The sequence below is a fragment of the Heptranchias perlo genome, chromosome 2 (genome assembly GCF_035084215.1).
Source record: "Heptranchias perlo isolate sHepPer1 chromosome 2, sHepPer1.hap1, whole genome shotgun sequence".
Classification (NCBI taxonomy): domain Eukaryota; kingdom Metazoa; phylum Chordata; class Chondrichthyes; order Hexanchiformes; family Hexanchidae; genus Heptranchias; species Heptranchias perlo.
This window is the reverse complement of record NC_090326.1, coordinates 58,902,628-58,922,502: the sequence shown is the minus strand read 5'-3', so window position 1 is coordinate 58,922,502 and position 19,875 is coordinate 58,902,628. Positions and strand designations below refer to the sequence as shown.

At 42.0% G+C, this 19,875-nt stretch overlaps 1 protein-coding gene across 3 annotated transcripts in view; it reads left to right on the top strand.

Annotated features, from left to right (window-relative positions):
• The window catches only part of LOC137339542 (triple functional domain protein), a 522,426-nt gene that overhangs the window by 356,153 nt on the left and 146,398 nt on the right, over positions 1-19,875 (top strand). For all 3 annotated transcript variants that reach the window (XM_068001904.1, XM_068001903.1, XM_068001905.1), the window contains one exon: positions 11,581-11,680. In XM_068001904.1, the coding sequence (XP_067858005.1) occupies positions 11,581-11,680 (100 nt within the window). The remainder of the gene's footprint in view (positions 1-11,580; positions 11,681-19,875) is intronic.

Genomic DNA, 19,875 nt, shown 5'->3' with positions numbered 1-19,875 from the left:
TTTGTTAAAAGAAGTGAAATTTTAAAAGATTTTGATGTCAATGGCACAACGCTTCTCCATTTTCATGAAAGACATTTTCAGCAAATGTTGTCTGCTGTAGCACTCTCAAATGTCATTGGACTACCATAGCAACCACCAAATTAGAGAGCAATTTGATTGCAACAACACCTGATAATAGGCTTGACATTACACAAAGAAGTATTTTTGTACGCTTCCTGATGTCTGGAAGTGTTTGTACAATCAAGAAAAATAGGTTAATCTTGATTCACAGCTTAGAATCTGAACTTTAGACCTGTTTCTCTCTGGTTCATTCTTTTTTGTTTCATTTTCATCATAGCGTTCAAATTCTATTAATATTCAACTTTTAAATATTGTAGTGTAAAGGTAACAGAATGTGCTACCCCTGTTTTATGCCTGAAGAATGTGATTTGGTTCAAATGGATATTAAGTGATTTCTTTGAATTATTTTCCAAAACCTGCTGACACAGTAAATGCTTAATTTGAATTGGAGAGATGAGCACACGGGCATTGCTTTTGTGTCACTACTTGTGTTTGTTTGCATCAACAATGTGGTAGAATATAAAAAGGGATGTTGGAAATATGCTCTCGCATGTTAGCACTAAGTTTTAGCTTAACTAATTGTTTACGTTGACTTGAGCCTAAATTTGCAACAGAGTTGATTCACAGGGAGTTAAGTTAGGTTTGATAATTCAGATTCACCATATCACCCTTCATTTGCAAAGTGTCACATAGAAAGGAGGGAGAGGGAAACCGGGGAATTATAGACCAGTTAGCCTAACATCTGTTGTGGGGAAATTGCTGGAGTCTATAATTAAGGATAGGGTGACTGAACACCTCGAGAATTTTCAGTTAATCAGGGAGACCCAGCACAGATTTGTGCAAGGTAGGTCGTGCCTGACAAACCTGATTGAATTTTTTGAAGAGGTGACTAAAGTAGTGGACAGGGGAACGTCAATGGATGTTATTTATATGGACTTCCAGAAGGCATTTGATAAGGTCCCACATAAGAGACTGTTAGCTAAGTTAGAAGCCCATGAAATTGAGGGAAAAATGCGGACTTGGTTAGGAAATTGGCTGAGCGAAAGGCGACAGAGAGTCGGGATAATGGGTAAGTATTCACATTGGCAGGATGTGACTAGTGGAGTCCCGCAGGGATCTGTCTTGGGGCCTCAATTATTCACAATATTTATTAACGACTTAAATGAAGGCATAGAAAGTCTCATATCTAAGTTTGCCGATGACACAAAGATTGGTGGCATTGTAAGCAGTGTAGATGAAAACATAAAATTACAAAGCGATATTGATAGATTAGGTGAATGGGCAAAACTGTGGCAAATGGAATTCAATGTCGACAAATGTGAGGTCATCCACTTTGGATCAAAAAAGGATAGAACAGGGTACTTTCTAAATGGTAAAAAGTTAAAAACTGTGGATGTCCAAAGCGACTTAGGGGTTCAGGTACATAGATCATTGAAGTGTCATGAACAGGTGCAGAAAATAATCAAGAAGGCAAATGGAATGCTGGCCTTTATATCTAGAGGACTAGAGTACAAGGGGGCAGAAGTTATGCTGCAGCTTTACAAAACCCTGGTTAGACCGCACCTGGAGTACTGTGAGCAGTTCTGGGCACCGCACCTTCGGAAGGACATATTGGCCTTGGAGGGAGTGCAGCATAGGTTTACTAGAATGATACCCTGACTTCAAGGGTTAAGTTACGAGGAGAGATTACACAAATTGGGGTTGTATTCTCTGGAGTTTCGAAGGTTAAGGGGTGATCTGATCGAAGTTTATAAGATATTAAGAGGAACGGATAGGGTGGATAGAGAGAAACTATTTCCGCTGGTTGGGGATTCTAGGAGTAGGGTGCAAAGTCTAAAAATTAGAGCCAGACCTTTCAGGAGCGAGATTAGAAAACATTTCTACACACAAAGGATGGTAGAGGTTTGGAACTCTTCCGCAAACGGCAATTGATACTAGCTCAATTGCTAAATTTAAATGTGAGATCGATAGCTTTTTGGCAACCAAAGGTATTAGGGGATATGGGCCAAAGGCAGGTATATGGAGCTAGATCACAGATCAGCCATGATCTTATCGAATGGCGTAGTAGGCATGAGGAGCTGAATGGCCTACTCCTGTTCCTATGTTCCTAGAATCTACTGCACAGAAATAGGCCATTCAGCCCAACTACTCAATGCCATTGTTTATACTCCAAACGAGCCTCCTTCCACTCTAATTACCTCTTCCTACCCTGCCTCCATATCCATCCATTTTCTTCTTCATGTATGCATCAAGCCTCGCCTTAAATGTGTCAATGCTATCTGCTTCAACCGCTGTAGATGGCAGTGAGTTCCACATTCTCACCATTCTCTATGTAAAGAAATTTCTCCATGTAATAAATTGGCTGTTCATTGGGACAGGTAAATGCTTTTCCTAGGATAAGTGCTATGTGCAAACCTTTGTATTCTATGATCTCGGTATATCTTTTGCTCCCTTCAAGTTGTTTTGTTGGATTCAGCAGAAAGAACTCAAAATAAATATATTCAGAGAGAGAAATAACGTACAAAAATGTAGAATTTTTTTAACATCTGGTTTTCTTGGAACAAAGTTTTTTTTAAAAATCAATCCTTTTAGGATAATCGTAGAGTTAAAAGCCTCGATATTAATGAAGAGGCAGGCAGGGAGGGTGCAGGGGAAACCGAAGTACCAGGCAAGCCTGGGAAAGTGAAGACCCTGCCGATTGGCATATTGTGAAACCTCACAGCCAGCCAAAGGGACAGCCTGGCCGGCAGGCGGGAGAGAAGACTAGTGACAGGAGGCCGCAGCCGGGGACCCTTGGGGACGGTCCTCAGCATTGGGAAGGGAGCTCCGGTCGGCAATCAGGAGGGGAGGGGAGAGGTCGGCAATTGGGAGGGCTGGGGGGAAGGGCAGCTGGAGAACGGGGCAGGGAGAGGCTGCAGGCTTCCTCGAGAGGCCTGGAGGAGCATTCCTGATCCTCCTGGCCCACAATAAATGCTAAAGGAGCCCACTTACCTTGGGGAGCCAGCAGCTCCCGCCTTGGATCAGCTGCCGGGAATCCCACAGGTCGGGCGTCCCCTCATGTTGGACTATAACCTGGTGTTGTAAGATTCCTTACATTTATTAAATTTAAGTTGCAGCAGTGATGATGTCATCAGGCTTTGGTATGTTCATAAGGTCCCCGCCTGCCTTTTGCAGAAGCCTCGTCCATGGCCCGAGACCTGCACTTTAAAAATTTAAAGGGGCGGGAATGGGATATGGTTGCCTGATCCTGTTATTTTAAACTTCTTCCCCCCCCCCCCCCCCCACACACACACACGATCTCCTGCCTGTCGGGATACAGGCCAAAATTTCAGTGCCCCACAAAATATTTCTAAAATTTAATTAATTATTTTTCTGCAAATTACTTCCATCTCCCCTCAACTTCAACACCGAGCCAATAAAATTGTAGGGTTTTTTTCTATTATAAACTTCCAGTGGACCTTATAGTTACACTTCTCTTGTGGTTTGCGCATTCGGAAGGCAATAACTCCTGGTAGTATTCCAGATTTCCCTTTTGTATATACATTCTCTGACTTCTCCTTTGAAGACTGAAAAGCTCATGTTTCTTCATATGAATCTCATGGCTTTTCTCCGCACCATCTTCACAGTTGGAATGTCTCCCTTGTGGTTCACTCACACAGTACTCAAAGTATGGTCTGATCATAGCACTGAACTGTTTGTGTATAACTTTGAACATAATTTCCTCTTGATTTTTACTCTACTTTTTGGCTACGTACTTCAGCATTCAATTTGCTTTGCTACTTGCTGCTGCACAGTGATTGGACATGTTGAGTACCTGTAGGTCACTTCCAATTTTGCCCTTAATTATTCCAACACTTTTCTTGGAGTACTTGTTATTCTTTTCCAGTTCTTTACATTTGTCCATATTAAATTTCATGACCTAGAAATGGAAACAGGCCATTCAGTCGAACAAATCCATATTGGTGTTTGTTATCAACACGAGCAGTAGTTCTAATCCCATGTGTCCACCCTCTCATTGAACTACTTATTTAATCTATTCTTAAAAGTTGACATGGTCTCTACTTCATTTGCTAACTTTGGTTGTGTATTTTACAGCCTAAACCCTTGGTGTGAAAAGGTTTCTCCTGCTCTCTGTCCTAAACCTCTTAGATTTATGTTCTCTCATATCTATGTCCCCTCGTTCTAGACCCCTCAAACACTGAAACCAGTCTGTTTCAATCTACTCTGTCATAGAATCATAGAAAGGTTACAGCATGGAAGGAGGCCATTCGGACCATCGAGTCCACACCAGCTCTATGCAGGAGCAATCCAGCTAGTCTCACTCCCCTGCCCTATCCCCGTAGACCTGGAAATTTTTTCCTTTCAAGTACTTATCCAGTTCCCTTTTGAAAGCCACGATTGAATCTGCCTCCACCATCCCCTCGGGCGGTGCATTCCAGATCCTAACCACTTGCTCTGTAAAAAAGTTTTTCCTCATGTTACCTTTGGTTCTTTTGCCAATTGCCTTAAATCTATCTCCTCTGGTTCTTGACCCTTCCGCCAATGGGAACAGTTTCTCTCTATCTAATCTGTCCAGACCCTTTATGATTTTAAATACCTCTTATCAAATCTCCTCTCAATCTTCTCTATTCCAAGGAGAACAACACCAGCTTCTCCAGTCTATCCACGTAACTAAAGTCTCTCATTCCTGGAATCATTCTAGTACATCTTTCCTGCACCCTCTCTAAGGCCTTCACATCTGTCCTAAAGTCCGGTGCCCAGAATGGAACACAATACTCCAGTTGTGGTCGAGCCAGTGTTTTATAAAGGTTCATCATAAATTCCTTGCTTTTGTACTCTATGCCTCTATTTATAAAGCCCAGAATCCTGTATGCTTTTTTAACCACTTTCTCAACCTGCCCTGCTACCTTCAACGATTTTTGCACATATACCGCCAGATCTCTCTGTTCCTGTACCTCTTTTAGAATTGTGCCCTCGAGTTTATATTGCCTCTCCTCCTTCCTACCAAAATATCACTTTGCATTTTTCTGCGTTAAATTTCATCTACCACGTGGCCGCCCATTTCACAGCCTGTCTATATCCTCTTGAAGTCTATCACTATCCTCCTCACTGTTCACTACACTTCCAACTTTTGTGTCATCTGCATATTTTGAAATTGTGCCCTGTACACCCAAGTCCAAGTCATTAATATATATCAAGAAAAGCACTGGTCCTAGTACCGATCCCTGGGAACACCACTGTACACCTTCCTCCAGTCCAAAAAACAACCATTCACCACTGCTCTGTTTCCTGTTACTTAGCCAATTTTGTATCCATTCTGCTACTGCCCCCTTTATTCCATGGGCTTCAGTCTTGATGACAAGCCTATTATGCGGCACTTTATCAAATGCCTTTTGAAAGTCCATATACTCCACATCAACCACATTGCCCTCATCGACCCTCTCTGTTACCTCATCAAAAAACTCTATCAAGTTAGTTAAACATGATTTGCCTTTAACAAATCTGTGCTGGCTTTCCCTAATCAATCCACACTTGTCCAAGTGACTGCTAATTCTGTCCCGGATTATCGTTCCTAAAATTTCCCCACCATCGAGATTAAACTAACTGGCCTATAGTTGCTGCGTTTGTCCTTACACCCTTTTTTGAACAAGGGTGTAACGTTTGCAATTCTCCAGTCCTCTGGCACCACCCCATAGCTACGGATGTTTGGAAGATTATGGCCAGTACCTCCGCAATTTCCACCCTTACTTCCCTCAGCAACCTAGGGTGGATCCCATCCTGACCGGGTAACTTAGCTACTTTAAGTACAGATACCTTTCTAGTACCTTCTCTTTATCAATTTTTAGCCCATCCAGTATCTCAACTACATCTTCCTTTCCTGAGTCTCTGGCAGCATCTTCCTTGGTAAAGACAGATGCAAAGTACTCATCTGGAGATATGGGCCAAAGGCGGGTATATGGAGTTAGATCACAGATCAGCCATGATCTTATCAAATGGCGGAGCAGGCAAGAGGGGCTGAATGGCCTACTCCTGTTCCTATGTTCCTAGTACCTCAGCCAAACCCTCTGCCTCCATGAATAGATCTCCTTTTTGGTCCCTGATTGGCCTCATCTCTCCTCTTACTACCCGTTTACTGTTTACATGACTATAGAAAACTTTTGGATTCCCTTTTATGTTTGCCTTTATAATTTTAATCGGCCCATTTACATATTGACAGGATATTTCTTGGCTAGTAATGATGTTGGCTAGCAATTATGCAGATCTCAGATACAGTGGCCTGATTAGGAAGTGGCAGAGACTTTTTTCTACACGCTTGTGTATGAAAGAAAGTAACTGTGAATCATTATGCCGCACAAAGCCACAGGGTCCTGGCCATTACTACATTGCAGTTGGTTTCCTCTGTGCAGGTAAACAAAAAGTCATCGCTATTTCATGTACAGTTATTTGTCTTTTTTTTTAAATTCTGTGTGCAAATGTAAAATATTTTTAACTACAACTTTAAAAGGAAAACGTCTTGATTTTTGGAAACTCCCAGAATATACCAGTGAACAACAACTTGCATTTATACAGCGCCTTCAATGTAGAAAAGTGTCCCATGGCACTTCACAGAGGGCAAAAATAAAAAGGGTTGTACTCTAAGCCATGGTGAGAAGAGGTGACCGAATGCTTGTTTAAAAATATAGATCCAAAGAAGGGTGCAGGGAGCAGAAGATAATTGGGGGGGGAGCTCCAGACAGTAGGGTCGAGATGGCCGCTGCTCCCCCACCAATGGTAGAGCAAAAGGAATAGGGATGCACAAAAGGCCAAAGTTGGAGATATGGTGGAGCATAACCCGCAGAGAGGTTTGAAGATGAGAACAAAGATTTTAAATTCAGTGCAGTGTGATACAGGGAACCAGTGTAGATCAGTAAGGATGATGGTTATGGGCACGCAAGCCTTAGTATGGGATAGTATGTCCACAAAAAGCAGGACAAATCCAATCCGGCCAATTACCGCCTCATCAGTCTACTCTCAATCATCAGCAAAGTGATGGAAGGTGTCGTCGACAGTGTTATCAAGCGGCACTTACTCACCAATAACCTGCTCACCGATGCTCAGTTTGGGTTTCGCCACGACCACTCGGCTCCAGCCTTGGTCCAAACATGGACAAAAGAGCTGAATTCCAGAGATGAGGTGAGAGTGACTGCCTTTGACATCAAGGCAGCATTTGACCGAGTGTGGCACCAAGGAGCCCTAGTAAAATTGAAGTCAATGGGAATCAAGGGTAAACTCTCCAGTGGCTGGAGTCATACCTAGTGCAAAGGAAGATGGTAGTGGTTGTTGGAGACCAATCATCTCAGCCCCAGGACATTGCTGCAGGAGTTCCTCAAGGCAGTGTCCTAGGCCCAACCATCTTCAGCTGCTTCATCAATGACCTTCCCTCCATCATCAGGTCAGAAATGGGGATGTTCGCTGATGATTGCACAGTGATCAGTTTCATTCGCAGCCCCTCAAATAATGAAGCAGACCGAGCCCGCATGCAGCAAGACCTGGACAACATCCAGGCTTGGGCTCATAAGTGGCAAGTAACATTCGCGCCAGATAAGTGCCAGGCAATGACGATCTCCAACAAGAGAGAGTCCAACCACCTCCCCTTGACATTCAACGGCATTACCATCCCCCGAATCCCCCACCATCAACATCCTGGGGGTCACCATTGACCAGAAACTAAACTGGACCATTCATATAAATACTGTGGCTACGAGAGCAGGTCAGAGGCTGGGTATTCTGCGGCGAGTGAGTCACCTCCTGACTCCCCAAAACCTTTCCACCATCTACAAGGCACAAGTCAGGAGTGTGATGGAATACTCTCCACTTGCTTGGATGAGTGCAGCTCCAACAACACTCAAGAAGCTCAACACCATCCAAGATAAAGCAGTCCGCTTGATTGGCCCCCCATCCACCACCCTAAGCATTCACTCCCTTCACCACCGGCGCACTGTGGCTGCAGTGTGTACCATCCACAGGATGCACTGCAGCAACTCGCCAAGGCTTCTTCGACAGCACCTCCCAAACCCGCAACCTCTACCACCTAGAAGGACAAGGGCAGCAGGCACATGGAAACAACACCACCTGCATGTTCCCCTCCAAGTCACACACCATCCCGACTTGGAAATATATTGCCGTTCCTTCATCGTCGCTGGGTCAAAATCCTGGAACTCCCTTCCTAACAGCACTGTGGGAGAACCGTCACCATACGGACTGCAGCGGTTCAAGAAGGCGGCTCACCACCACCTTCTCAAGGGCAATTAGGGATGGGCAATAAATGCCGGCCTCGCCAGCGACGCCCACATCCCATGAATGAATAAAAAAAAAGGATACAGCTGAGTCAGTTTTGAATAAGTAGCAGTTTTTGAATGGAAGAGGCTGGAAAGCAGGCAAAGAAAATGTTGGGGAATTAAATCTAGACGTGGCAAAACCATGAATAAGGATTTTGTTGGTAGGAGTGAAAGTAGGAGCCGTTCAGGCGACAGGTGTCGAAGTAGGTAACCTTTGTGATGGTTAGGTTGGCAGTTCAAAAATCCATCTGGGTTCAACAGGGTGCCATGGTCTTGCACAGCCTAATTCAACCTTAGCAGGTCGAATCAGTGGCAATGGAGTAGAATATATGGTGGAGGCCAAAGGGAAGGCCTTTGGTCTTCCCAATGTTCAGTTGGGGGAAATGTTCTCTCATCCTTGATATCATGTCTGGCAGGCAATTTGACAGCACAGAGGTGAAGGTGAGATTGAGGCTAGTAATGGAGTGATTGAGCTGGGTGTTGTTAGCATTTGGAAGTTGACCCTTTGCCTACAAATGATGTCATTGAGGGCCTCATGTAGATGAGGAAGAGGAGGAGATCGAGGATAGATCCTTGTAGAACTCCAGAGGTGACTATGCAAAGGAAAGAAAAGCCACTTCTGGAGTTATGCTAGCTGTGTTGGGAGAGTATGATCGGAAAGAAAGAACCTTCACTTATATAGTGTCTTTCATGTCCTATGGGCAACCCAAAGTGCTTTACAGTCAGTCAATTGTTTGTTGTTTTGTATGCAAATGCGGCAGCCAAGTTGTGCACAGCAATGTTTCACAAACAGAAATGAGATAAATGACCAGTTATTCTGTTTCTGTTGGTATTATTTGAGGAATAAACATTGATCAGAGAATAAGAGAACTCCCCTGTTCTTAAAATAGTGCCATGGGATCTTTGACCTACTTGAGCAGGCAGACAGGACATTAGTTTATCATCTCATCCAACACAGAACCTCCGACAACACTATCTCAGTATTGCACTGAAATGTTAGGCTAGATTGTGTGCTCAACATTAAGGGCAGGCCAATGGAATAGGACAACAGAGAAGTAGCAATAAAGGCATAGTCAACTTTGTTGTATGTCACAGAGATGTCAGGAAGGACCAGGAAGGATAACACACCATAGTCGTAGTCACACAGGATGTCATTTGGAAGTTTAGTCAGGGCAGTCTCAGTGCTGTGAGCAGGGTGGAAGCGGACTGAGTGGATTCTAATGGGGAGTTTTGTTCGAGATGGAAATGGAGCACAAGTCTCTGCCTCCTCCCGATATCCCCACCATCACAGAAGCCAGTCTTCAGCCAATTCGATTCACTCCACGTGATATCAAGAAATGGCTGAGTGCACTGGATACAGCAAAGGCTATGGGCCCCGACAACATCCCGGTTGTAGTGCTGAAGACTTGTGCTCCAGAACTAGCTGCGCCTCTAGCCAAGCTGTTCCAGTACAGCTACAACACTGGCATCTACCCGACAATGTGGAAAATTGCCCAGGTATGTCCTGTCCACAAAAAGCAGGACAAATCTAATCCGGCCAATTACCGCCCCTTCAATCTACTCTCAATCATCAGCAAAGTGATGGAAGGTGTCGTCGATAGTGCTATCAAGTGGCACTTACTCACCAATAACCTGCTCACTGATGCTCAGTTTGGGTTCCGCCAGGACCACTCTGCTCCAGACCTCATTACAGCCTTGGTCCAAACATGGACAAAAGAGCTGAATTCCAGAGGTGAGGTGAGAGTGACTGCCCTTGACATCAAGGCAGCAGTTGACCGAGTGTGGCACCAAGGAGCCCTAGTAAAATTGAAGTCAATGGGAATCAGGGGGGAAACTCTCCAGTGGCTGGAGTCATATCTAGCGCAAAGGAAGATGGTAGTGATTGTTGGAGGCCAATCATCTCAGCCCCAGGACATTGCTGCAGGAGTTCCTCAGGGCAGTGTCCTAGGCCCAACCATCTTCAGCTGCGTCATCAATGACCTTCCCTCATCATAAGGTCAGAAATGGGGATGTTCGCTGATGATTGCAGTGTTCAGTTCCATTCGCAACCCCTCAAATAATGAAGCAGACCGAGCCCGCATGCAGCAAGACCTGGACAACATCCAGGCTTGGGCTGATAAGTGGCAAGTAACATTCGCGCCAGACAAGTGCCAGGCAATGACCATCTCCAACAAGAGAGAGTCTAACCACCTCCCCTTGACATTCAACGGCATTACCATCGCCGAATCCCCCACCATCAACATCCTGGGGGTCACCATTGACCAGAAACTTAACTGGACCAGCCATATAAATACTGTGGCTACAAGAGCTGGTCAGAGGCTGGGTATTCTGCGGCGAGTGAGTCACCTCCTGACTCCCCAAAGCCTTTCCACCATCTACAAGGCTCAAGTCAGGAGTGTGATGGAATACTCTCCACTTGCCTGGATGAGTGCAGCTCCAACAACACTCAAGAAGCTCGACACCATCCAGGACAAAGCAGCCCGCTTGATTGGCACCCCATCCACCACCCTAAACATTCACTCCCTTCACCACCAGTGCACAGTGACTGCAGTGTGTACCATCCACAGGATGCACTGCAGCAACTCGCCAAGGCTTTTTCGACAGCACCTCCCAAACACACGACCTCTACCACCTAGAAGGACAAGAGCAGCAGGCACATGGGAACAACACCACCTGCACGTTCCCCTCCAAGTCACACACCATCCCGACTTGGAAATATATCGCCGTTCCTTCATCGTCGCTGGGTCAAAATCCTGGAACTCCCTTCCTAACAGCACTGTGGGAGAACCGTCACCACACGAACTGCAGCGGTTCAAGAAGGCGGCTCACCATCACCTTCTCAAGGGCAATTAGGGATGGGCAATAAATGCTGGCCTTGCCAGCGACGCCCACATCCCATGAACGAATTAAAAAAAAAAGTTTGAGGACCTTAGAGAGGAAAGTAATGTTAGAGATGGCAGTAGCTGGAGAAGATGAATGGGCCAGGGATGATGACCTAGGCGAACATCATTATTATAAACAGATGTTTTTTATTGGGGATCTATTTTATTGAGATTTAACTTCATCTACTAATTGAACTTATGACAACAGCAAAAAAAATTGTAACATGGAAGATTTATAATAATTAAGGACCACAGTCTGCATTAAAGTTCATCTGAAATGCTAAAGACAATGAGTTGTTTTACTATTTTTTTTAATTCAGGGATGGCGAAGAACTAGACAGTCAGGGAGATGCAAGCAGTCAGCCCGACACGATCTCCATTGCATCACGGACCTCACAGAACACTCTGGACAGTGACAAGGTAGGTGACATTCTGCAATGTTCAGCCAAGCAACGTGAGGCTTTTACGGTTTGACTTGATTGCCATTAATTAACTCCAGACGTAGTAGTCTTCACAATTCAAAATGCTATTGTCAACTGATGGGTAGGATATTTTTTACCATTTGAAATTAGGGTCAGCAACAACACATAGATGAATTTGTGGCCAAAAACTGAAATGTGTTAGTTTTATTTAATGTTTTATTTTGCTGCAAAAATGCTACTACAATTCTTGAAAGGTTAATGTGAATCTGCACAGTGATGTGCTGCAAAGAGGAAGATGCGGCCGAGCCGTATGTTACATGCAAACAAGCATCAAGTATTGCTTGCAACAACAAAAAATATACTTAAAAATGTAACATGATTATTGTGCTGATGCTGAAAAGCTGCAAGTCGAAAAAAAAGTTGCCTATGTTGATTGCATTCTTGTACCTTCAATGTTATTCACAGAGAAAAGTACTGCTACTTGTAAGAAAACAAAGAAGGCTGGGCATAGATTCATTTTCCTGGCCTATAACCAGAAGTAAGGATATTTAAATGGTTGAAAGCCAGGCCTCTGATTCCAACACTCACCTTATTTCCTTAAGCCCTCTTGTGGCCCACAATTTCCCAATGTTTCAGTTGAAAGTGGCACTGAAGCTTCAGAAGCATCAAAGTACTTTAGAAAACAGCTTTAAGCTTTTGATTGGAACATTCAACAAGAACTACTGTTCGGTATGGTGCTGAGCCATATGAACGAGGAAAGTACCAGATTCGATCTTTGATTTGTGTTGAGTTAGATGGAGTTGTGGCTGAAACACCATAATTGGCTAGACAAAGAAATAACGAATCACGGTTCTGGCTACTGATCTTTATCCAGTAAACCATACCGAAGAGTCTTACATCTGGACATTGGGTGAGGACAGAATGAAGCTCTGCTGTGATTCTCTTGTGGTCAAAAAGCCTCCCAACAGTTGATGAACGCCTTCACTTCACGTTAGGGTTTATCTGCTGTCATACTACAAATTTTAGGGCTAAACTTAGCAAGACCCACCTTCCAAAGAAGGAAATCTGCATGCTGTAAACTGAAAACACCACTGGAAATCCTTTTACAGCTGAGTGCCAGAAATAGATCTCATTAACACTAATGTGTTGACGGCCCAAATCTCGCTGGAGAAACACCGCCGAGTTCACGACGCACACCGTAACTAATGCGCAAATCGGCCAGCAAGTTCAGACAAAGAAGCGATATGCCATGAGTTGCGAATCGCCATAACTTGCTGGTTGATTTACACCGCTCCGCCGTTTGCCTCGCACAAATGACAGCTCGCCCTCAATCTCCCCATTATTTTTAAGAACTTATTGGATTTACACATTAAACTCGAATTAAACTTGCCGCAGAAAGTTAGACCTGGTACTTAACAGTGTAAGTACCCTTTTAATGATGTGATAATTATTAATGCAATGCCAATCAACCTCTCTGGCCCAGAAAGGGAACTAATTAAACTGTTGAGTCTCATTTTTGTATGTAGTAAATTCTTCTTAGAGATTTTTTTTTTAATTTAATTTTAAATTTTTATTATTTTTCCTTTCTGTCTCTTTTTTCTCTCTCTTAATTCAATCTTTCTTTCCCTCTCTTTATTTCTCTTTCTAAACCTGATTTGACTCTAATTCACCCTCCTTCTCCGTCGTTCCTCTTGTTTTTATCTCAATCCTTAATTCTCATTGGTTAAGGAGATAGACTGTTGTCATTCACCGAGGTCCTAGATGTCCCATTTCCCTCAGCTCGCACTTACAGGACAAAATTTTTTTGAGCTGAAGGGTACAGGAAAAAGTATAACTAACGGCACACGCCGCAAGATGCCCCACTCCAGCAAGATTTGGGCCAATATAAAATAATCAGAAACATCTTTGAGTCTGTCATACTTAGCTTGTAAGATATATATTTTATGTATAGTATATGTTAAAGCTGTAGTACCCAAGGGATTCATTTTGGCTTTTCAGTGCTACAATGTTAAGAGTAGTGCTTCCAAATCCAAATCAAAGGCTTAACTGATGTTACACAGTCTGCCAACACAATCTTCTAGTTAAGAGGTTTTTTTTGAGAACAAAAAGTTAAATATACTTTTGTTGACATTTACTGATTTTCAAGTTTTAACAAAATTCATCTAAAAAGTACAGAATTTCAAACTATTACATGCAATATTTATTTTCTATTTGAAGAGCTCTCCCTTTCTTGTTCATCTCTATAGAACTTGTATATTAATAGTTTTCCTCATTAATGAAAAATATTTTAACAGTTTGACTTTCTATACCTGTGATTCACCTCTTTATTTGGGGATCTTCTGCAGTGCAGAGTATTTCGATTGCATAGGATGCAAATGCTAACGTTGTTTCCATGCGACGCTGTGTTATTAGATGTTATTAGATATCCAGTGTTTCGAGAAAGGAAGTAGAATGCATTTATTCCCCTACAGAACTCTCAACTAAACCAACTTCACCAGGAAGGAGGAGGTAAATTTTTGGTTTTGCATTGGGAATAGCCTTTTTGGCTGGGTTTACATTAAAAACTTAAAATCTCCACTAGGTTTAACCCAGAATGGCATAAAATGGAGTTGGTTCACACCAACAATTATTTGTCATGTCGGTATCCTGTTGATACAGTATCAACACATCTGCGACCAAGGCTTCCATGCCTGTTTATTTTTCTTTGACCATTTTAAACAGATGTGTAGTTTTTACTCAAGTTTTTTAATTCTTGTAAATGTGCCTACTCTTGAATGAAATATTATTAATCATTAACAACGTTCTAACATGGCAACTTATCACATGCGTCCTCAATGCTTCCGTTCAATAAAACCACAATTGTACCATGAGTCTGTGCTACAGAGTTGTCTATAGGTTAGAATTTATTTTATTTAGAGAAGAAATAATATTCATTGACGTGACCAATAATCACAAAATAATAGGGAATTTCATATCCAATCTCCATTAAAAATGAAGTAAATGTAAATAGATTCATATGTTGGAGGAATGATTTTCACTATGATTTTTACTTGCACAGATTTACAGAGTATGCCTGCTGTCATATCATTCCATCCAGCTTTGTAGATATGTCTGAGTCTATTTGTAGATTGTCTTTTGAAAAATAACTTCAGTTTTCCCAACATTAAGAATAATAATTTCCCTATAATAACAGTGACCACACTTCAAAAGTACTTCACTGACTGTAAAGTGCTTTGGGAGATCATTGAAGCAGTGAACGGCACTCTGTAAATGCAAATTCTTTCTAATCAATAGAAAAAAAACATTTTTTAAACAAATGATCATGAAATGCATACTTACTGGTTTCATTGTAGAATTTGGCACAAAATAGCCAAACTCTCTTATTTCCATTGTTTCTTGATTTTAATAGGAATCTTCAATCAAAGCCAGTTGGTAAACAGATTATGTTTGTAGTTTACCAAGTTGATCTGCATTTATCTCACGTAGCCAAGCATTTATCATATCAATTCTTCATTGTGTCATGGTAATTGTCAATCAGCCATTCCAGATTCCGACATCATAAGTTTCAGCCACCTTTGTTTCCTGTGAGATGAAAGGACATCTGCTCACATCTCTGCACATATAAGATAACCTTTCATTATATTTTCTGATGTTTTCCCTTGTGATAAATGAGAGAGGCATTGGATTTTAACTCGGTCGGACCAGTTGTATTGATATATACAAATGCCAAAACATGATTGTGAGCATGTGATCCAATTTAAGACTGTAATTAATAAGCTGAAAATTACAGCCTCCTGTTCTGGTAATCTTGTTATCCTTTTCAGTTCTTTTTTAAACTGTGCCTTGAGACTGTCTGCTTTTTTAATGCTTTCCTTTTATTCTGTCTCTGCCTTCATTTTCAGCACTGCAGATAAATAATATATTTATTTCCTTTATCAATAACAAATATGAGGCTGTGGTTTTATTTTTCACAATTTCAATACATTTTTACTGATGATTTTCTCAGAATCATAAAATGTTACTTACAGCACAGAAGGAGACTATCCATCCCATCGAGCCTGTGTTTGCTCTCTGCTAACCTGTCTCTGTCCTCCTGAAGTTGCTTACAGTCCTCTTCACAGTTAACCATGTTACCTATTTTTATGTCATGAGGGAGAAAAAGATAAATAGAGCCAATGGTCCCAACAGTGTCCCTCTGGGAGGCACCATTGTTTACATCCATCTCATCTAAAAAGCATCCATTAACCACTATTCATTTTACTAGTAACTATTACCTATATTCTATCCATTTTGCTGCATTATCTTTAAAGGCGTAAACCTAATTTTATCAACAAACTTCCTATGTGAAACTTTATCAAACATCTTTTGAAAATCCATATATGTAACATCCACTGCATTTCCTTTATCAATACACCATTATTTCCTCCATTCTATTACATTTGTCAGACATGACTTGCCTTTTCTAAATCTGTGTTGGCTGTCTTTAATGGTCTTTCTAAGTGAGCACCAATTCTATCCCGTATTATGACCTCTGGAAGCTTACAGCAACAACAACTTCCATTTATATAGCACCGTTAACGTAGTAAAAGGTCCCAGGGCATTTCACAGGAGCATTATCAAACAAAATTTGACACCAAGCCACATACCCACTACCAATGGTTGGCTGACTAGTCTATAGTTACCTGATTTATTCCTTTCTCCCTTTTTAAATAGAGTTGTTACCTTTGCAACCCTTCATTAAGTGGCAGTACTAGGAAATGGAATATCCTTTCTGCTTTTGCATCTTGTGTCAGAAAGGTCTCTCTCCTCATACCCCCTCCCAAGCTCAGGTAGAGCAGATTAGATGCAGGGTAGAGCTTCACGTTAGACTGTGCCTTAACCATGACTGCAGAAGAAATAAAAGTGGATACAACTCGCCACCCTTGTGATATTTTTGAGTGAGACTGCCAACCAATGTTGAATTCTGAGACGGTTTTTGCAGACTGCAAAATGAATTGCGACTGCATAAATCAGTTTCACTTAGGACCGTTACAGCCACCAAAAATATTACATACTCATCTCATCACTCTCAACTGGGTTCAGACCTTCATCCCAAAAATGACAGCGCAATACGCCATCCCATTCCAATACAATTCCTATATAGAGCCTTGGGAAGGGTGGGACTGTTCGAACAAACTGAGTCAAACTGCAAGAAAAATCTGCCTTCCACTAATTGATCACGAGTTTGATTCCAGAGATTACATTGCTCCAGTTTCTCTGCCACTGCTTAGAATGAGTTTTGTCTGCCCTTGGGGAAAGCACTGTAGAATCACAGTGCTACTCCAAGTGCTCCACTACCTTGAGAGAAAATCATTGTATTCTGCATATGGGTGCTATGCGAATGATCAGAAAACAGCATTTAAAATAATTTTTTTAAAGTGTTGTCCTCTGGGTGACGTACTTTGGACACCAGTTAAGTGGTAACTATATCCATGACCACTGACAGCATTCCTTAGTGATCAGCTGTTGAGGCATGGCGAACTGTGAAGTCTGTGCTGACCTTACCTTTCTTGTTAGCTAGATATCTCAGCTCTGGTCAGTGATCTCCCCCACAAGTGGAAGCATCTTCTCTATGTCTACCCTATTGAACCTCTTCATAATTTTAAAGACCTCTGTCAGGTCACCCCTCAGCCTTCTCTGTTCTGGAGAAAAGAGCCCCAGCCTGTTCAGATCAACCTTAGGAATGACTTACAATATTGTACCCACCTGATGGGAACGAAGCTGTGTGAGCATACCTCTCCTATAATGAAAGAATAAGGAAATCAAGGATTTCTTTTTCCTGTATTGGCAGTATAGTTTATGATCACTTGATTGATTACTGTTCACTGCAGGCCATACATTTTTTGGAATCCTATTTTCTATCAGATTACATCATGGAGCATTACAGTTCTGGTTGCTGGAGTGGGATGCAGTTTGTAGTATGAACCTTTGAAATATTGGGGAAAATTCAAACTATCAAATTGTTTTTGTAAATTGGGCCTAGAAATTGGATTGGCTGCACAGCGCGCGCTTATTCCAGACTGGAAGTGTGCTGCTCGCCATGTTGATTAGGGCTCTTCCGTAGGCGTCCAAAGTGCGTGTGCCTGAAACTGACATTGAACTCATTGCATGTGCAAATTTCGGGCCTAACGTCTGTTTAAGACCCCTTTGCAAAATTGGACTGCAAATAACCACAGCATGCACCGTGCATGCTGTGATTGTTTCTTCAGGTGCTTAGCAGCCAAACCTGCGGACCTTAAAGGGAGGCAGCCACCCAAAAGGTAATTTAAGTTTTTTACTTTCCTTACTTGGCTCCATGTGAAATCTGTGGGCTGTTGCCGGTCACTGCTTGCCCCATTCCTGATTGCCCCCTCCTCTCTCCGACACCTCCGGGCTTTCCTGAGGAGCTCAACTGGCATCTGAGCAGGCCGCTCTTGCTGCCCCCTGCGACCAGTGAGCTGCCTCTGGGGCTGTAAATGGCGACCGCAGCTTGCTGGTACTATCCCAATGAGGCCAGCAAACCAATTTACTATGATCCTGCCGATGGCCTCATTAGGCACATGCAGCTTGTGCTGCACCAGGATTGCATCTGACTTAGGGCCATAATCTCTCATTAGATTTTCCTTTAGCCATCCCCTTGCTGGTGAATTTGGCTGAATATTTTTGTATAGTTGGGGGGAGGTCCTTGGTGCTAAACAGTAAGCTAAATAGGCAGTCCCCTATAATGACAGGAGGCAGCCACTGCCCGATCACTGCTTTTAATGCAGACCCATTAGCTGAGGGTTAGAAAAGCTGTTCTGCAGTGATTGGTGCAGCAGTTAAGAGTAATCATGAAGCACAGTGCTCATCTGACTGTATGTGCCCTCAGTTGGATGTTGCATTAATACAGCAACCTTCAGTTATGTTAATATCTTACTTTTTAAGGTGAAGGGATTTGAAATGAGTATCTGTTATGCTCAGAACCCTCGGGCATGAACGTAGTTCATCTTTGCTGCGAAATAAGCAAAAGATCCTAACCAGTGTGGGTGCAAATCGGTCATTGAAGCAATTGTAATAATAAGACAAAAAAATGAAGGATTTAAACAATTCAGCTGGAAGTACAAGTAGAAGTATGGAGTCTGTAACCCAGCTTCTGACCTCATTAGCTGTGCCTCATCAAAATTGGGTAAGTTACCATGGTTTATACTTCCAAGGTGGGCATGTCTTTATATCAAGTAATATGTATAAATGTGCTAGTGGTTTTCATTTCTTATGCTTGGTTTTACAGCATTGTTAGCTGATCGATATGTTACCTAATCTAACTCCGGTAGTCAGATAATTCTGTAATAATTATGTGGTCTTTGGAATTGCATAAAATTGTGTGTGGAAGAGAATGATTCAACCTAATCGACTGATTTTGTTCCTCTTCACTTTTGAGATATCTTCCTATTTGTGAAATTTCTGTTGACCCTACTTCCTGCAATATGCATACCTTCAAAGATATAGATAATATATTAACCCTTAACCATTTACCACTTTGTAATAGAATTTTGTTCTTTCAGCAGGCTAAAATTCATCATGGTAGTCTGTCAGTGAAACAAATATGTTCTTGATATAGCTGAAAATGTTATCTGTGTCTTCAAAGAAAACTAGTTTTGCAAACATATGGAATTGCATTCAAAGTAAAATTTCATACTGTGGGTTATCCGTAATGATTTGATGAAACAAAATGACCACGCTAATGAGAGAGTGACTGATAGATTAGTCCGTGCCCAATGGAGCCCACTTAATAAAACCTGATTAATAGCATAATCCCTATAATTGTGGAAAGTAACATCATCAAATTATTTCCTCCTCATCAAGTTTTTTAAAATTCTATTTCTGATGGTTGTTCTGGGATGATCCTAAACTAGTCCCAATCCACTGAGCTGAAACTCCATTGTTTTGATATTTAAATAGTTTTGATCTTAGCCTAGGTGGAAACTCTGAATAATATAATAAATTGTTCTTTGACTATATAGTGGAACCAATTTATAGTGAAATAATTTGTGTCTTCATTTTGCTTACTGTGTAATTTAATGAAATTCATAGTGGTTTCAAAAAATAGCATTTTGAGTGAACATGTAACAATTTGTAGGTGAATCACAGTGTTACAAGGATAACTCCTGCTTTTAGATAGTGATATTCTTTCACTGA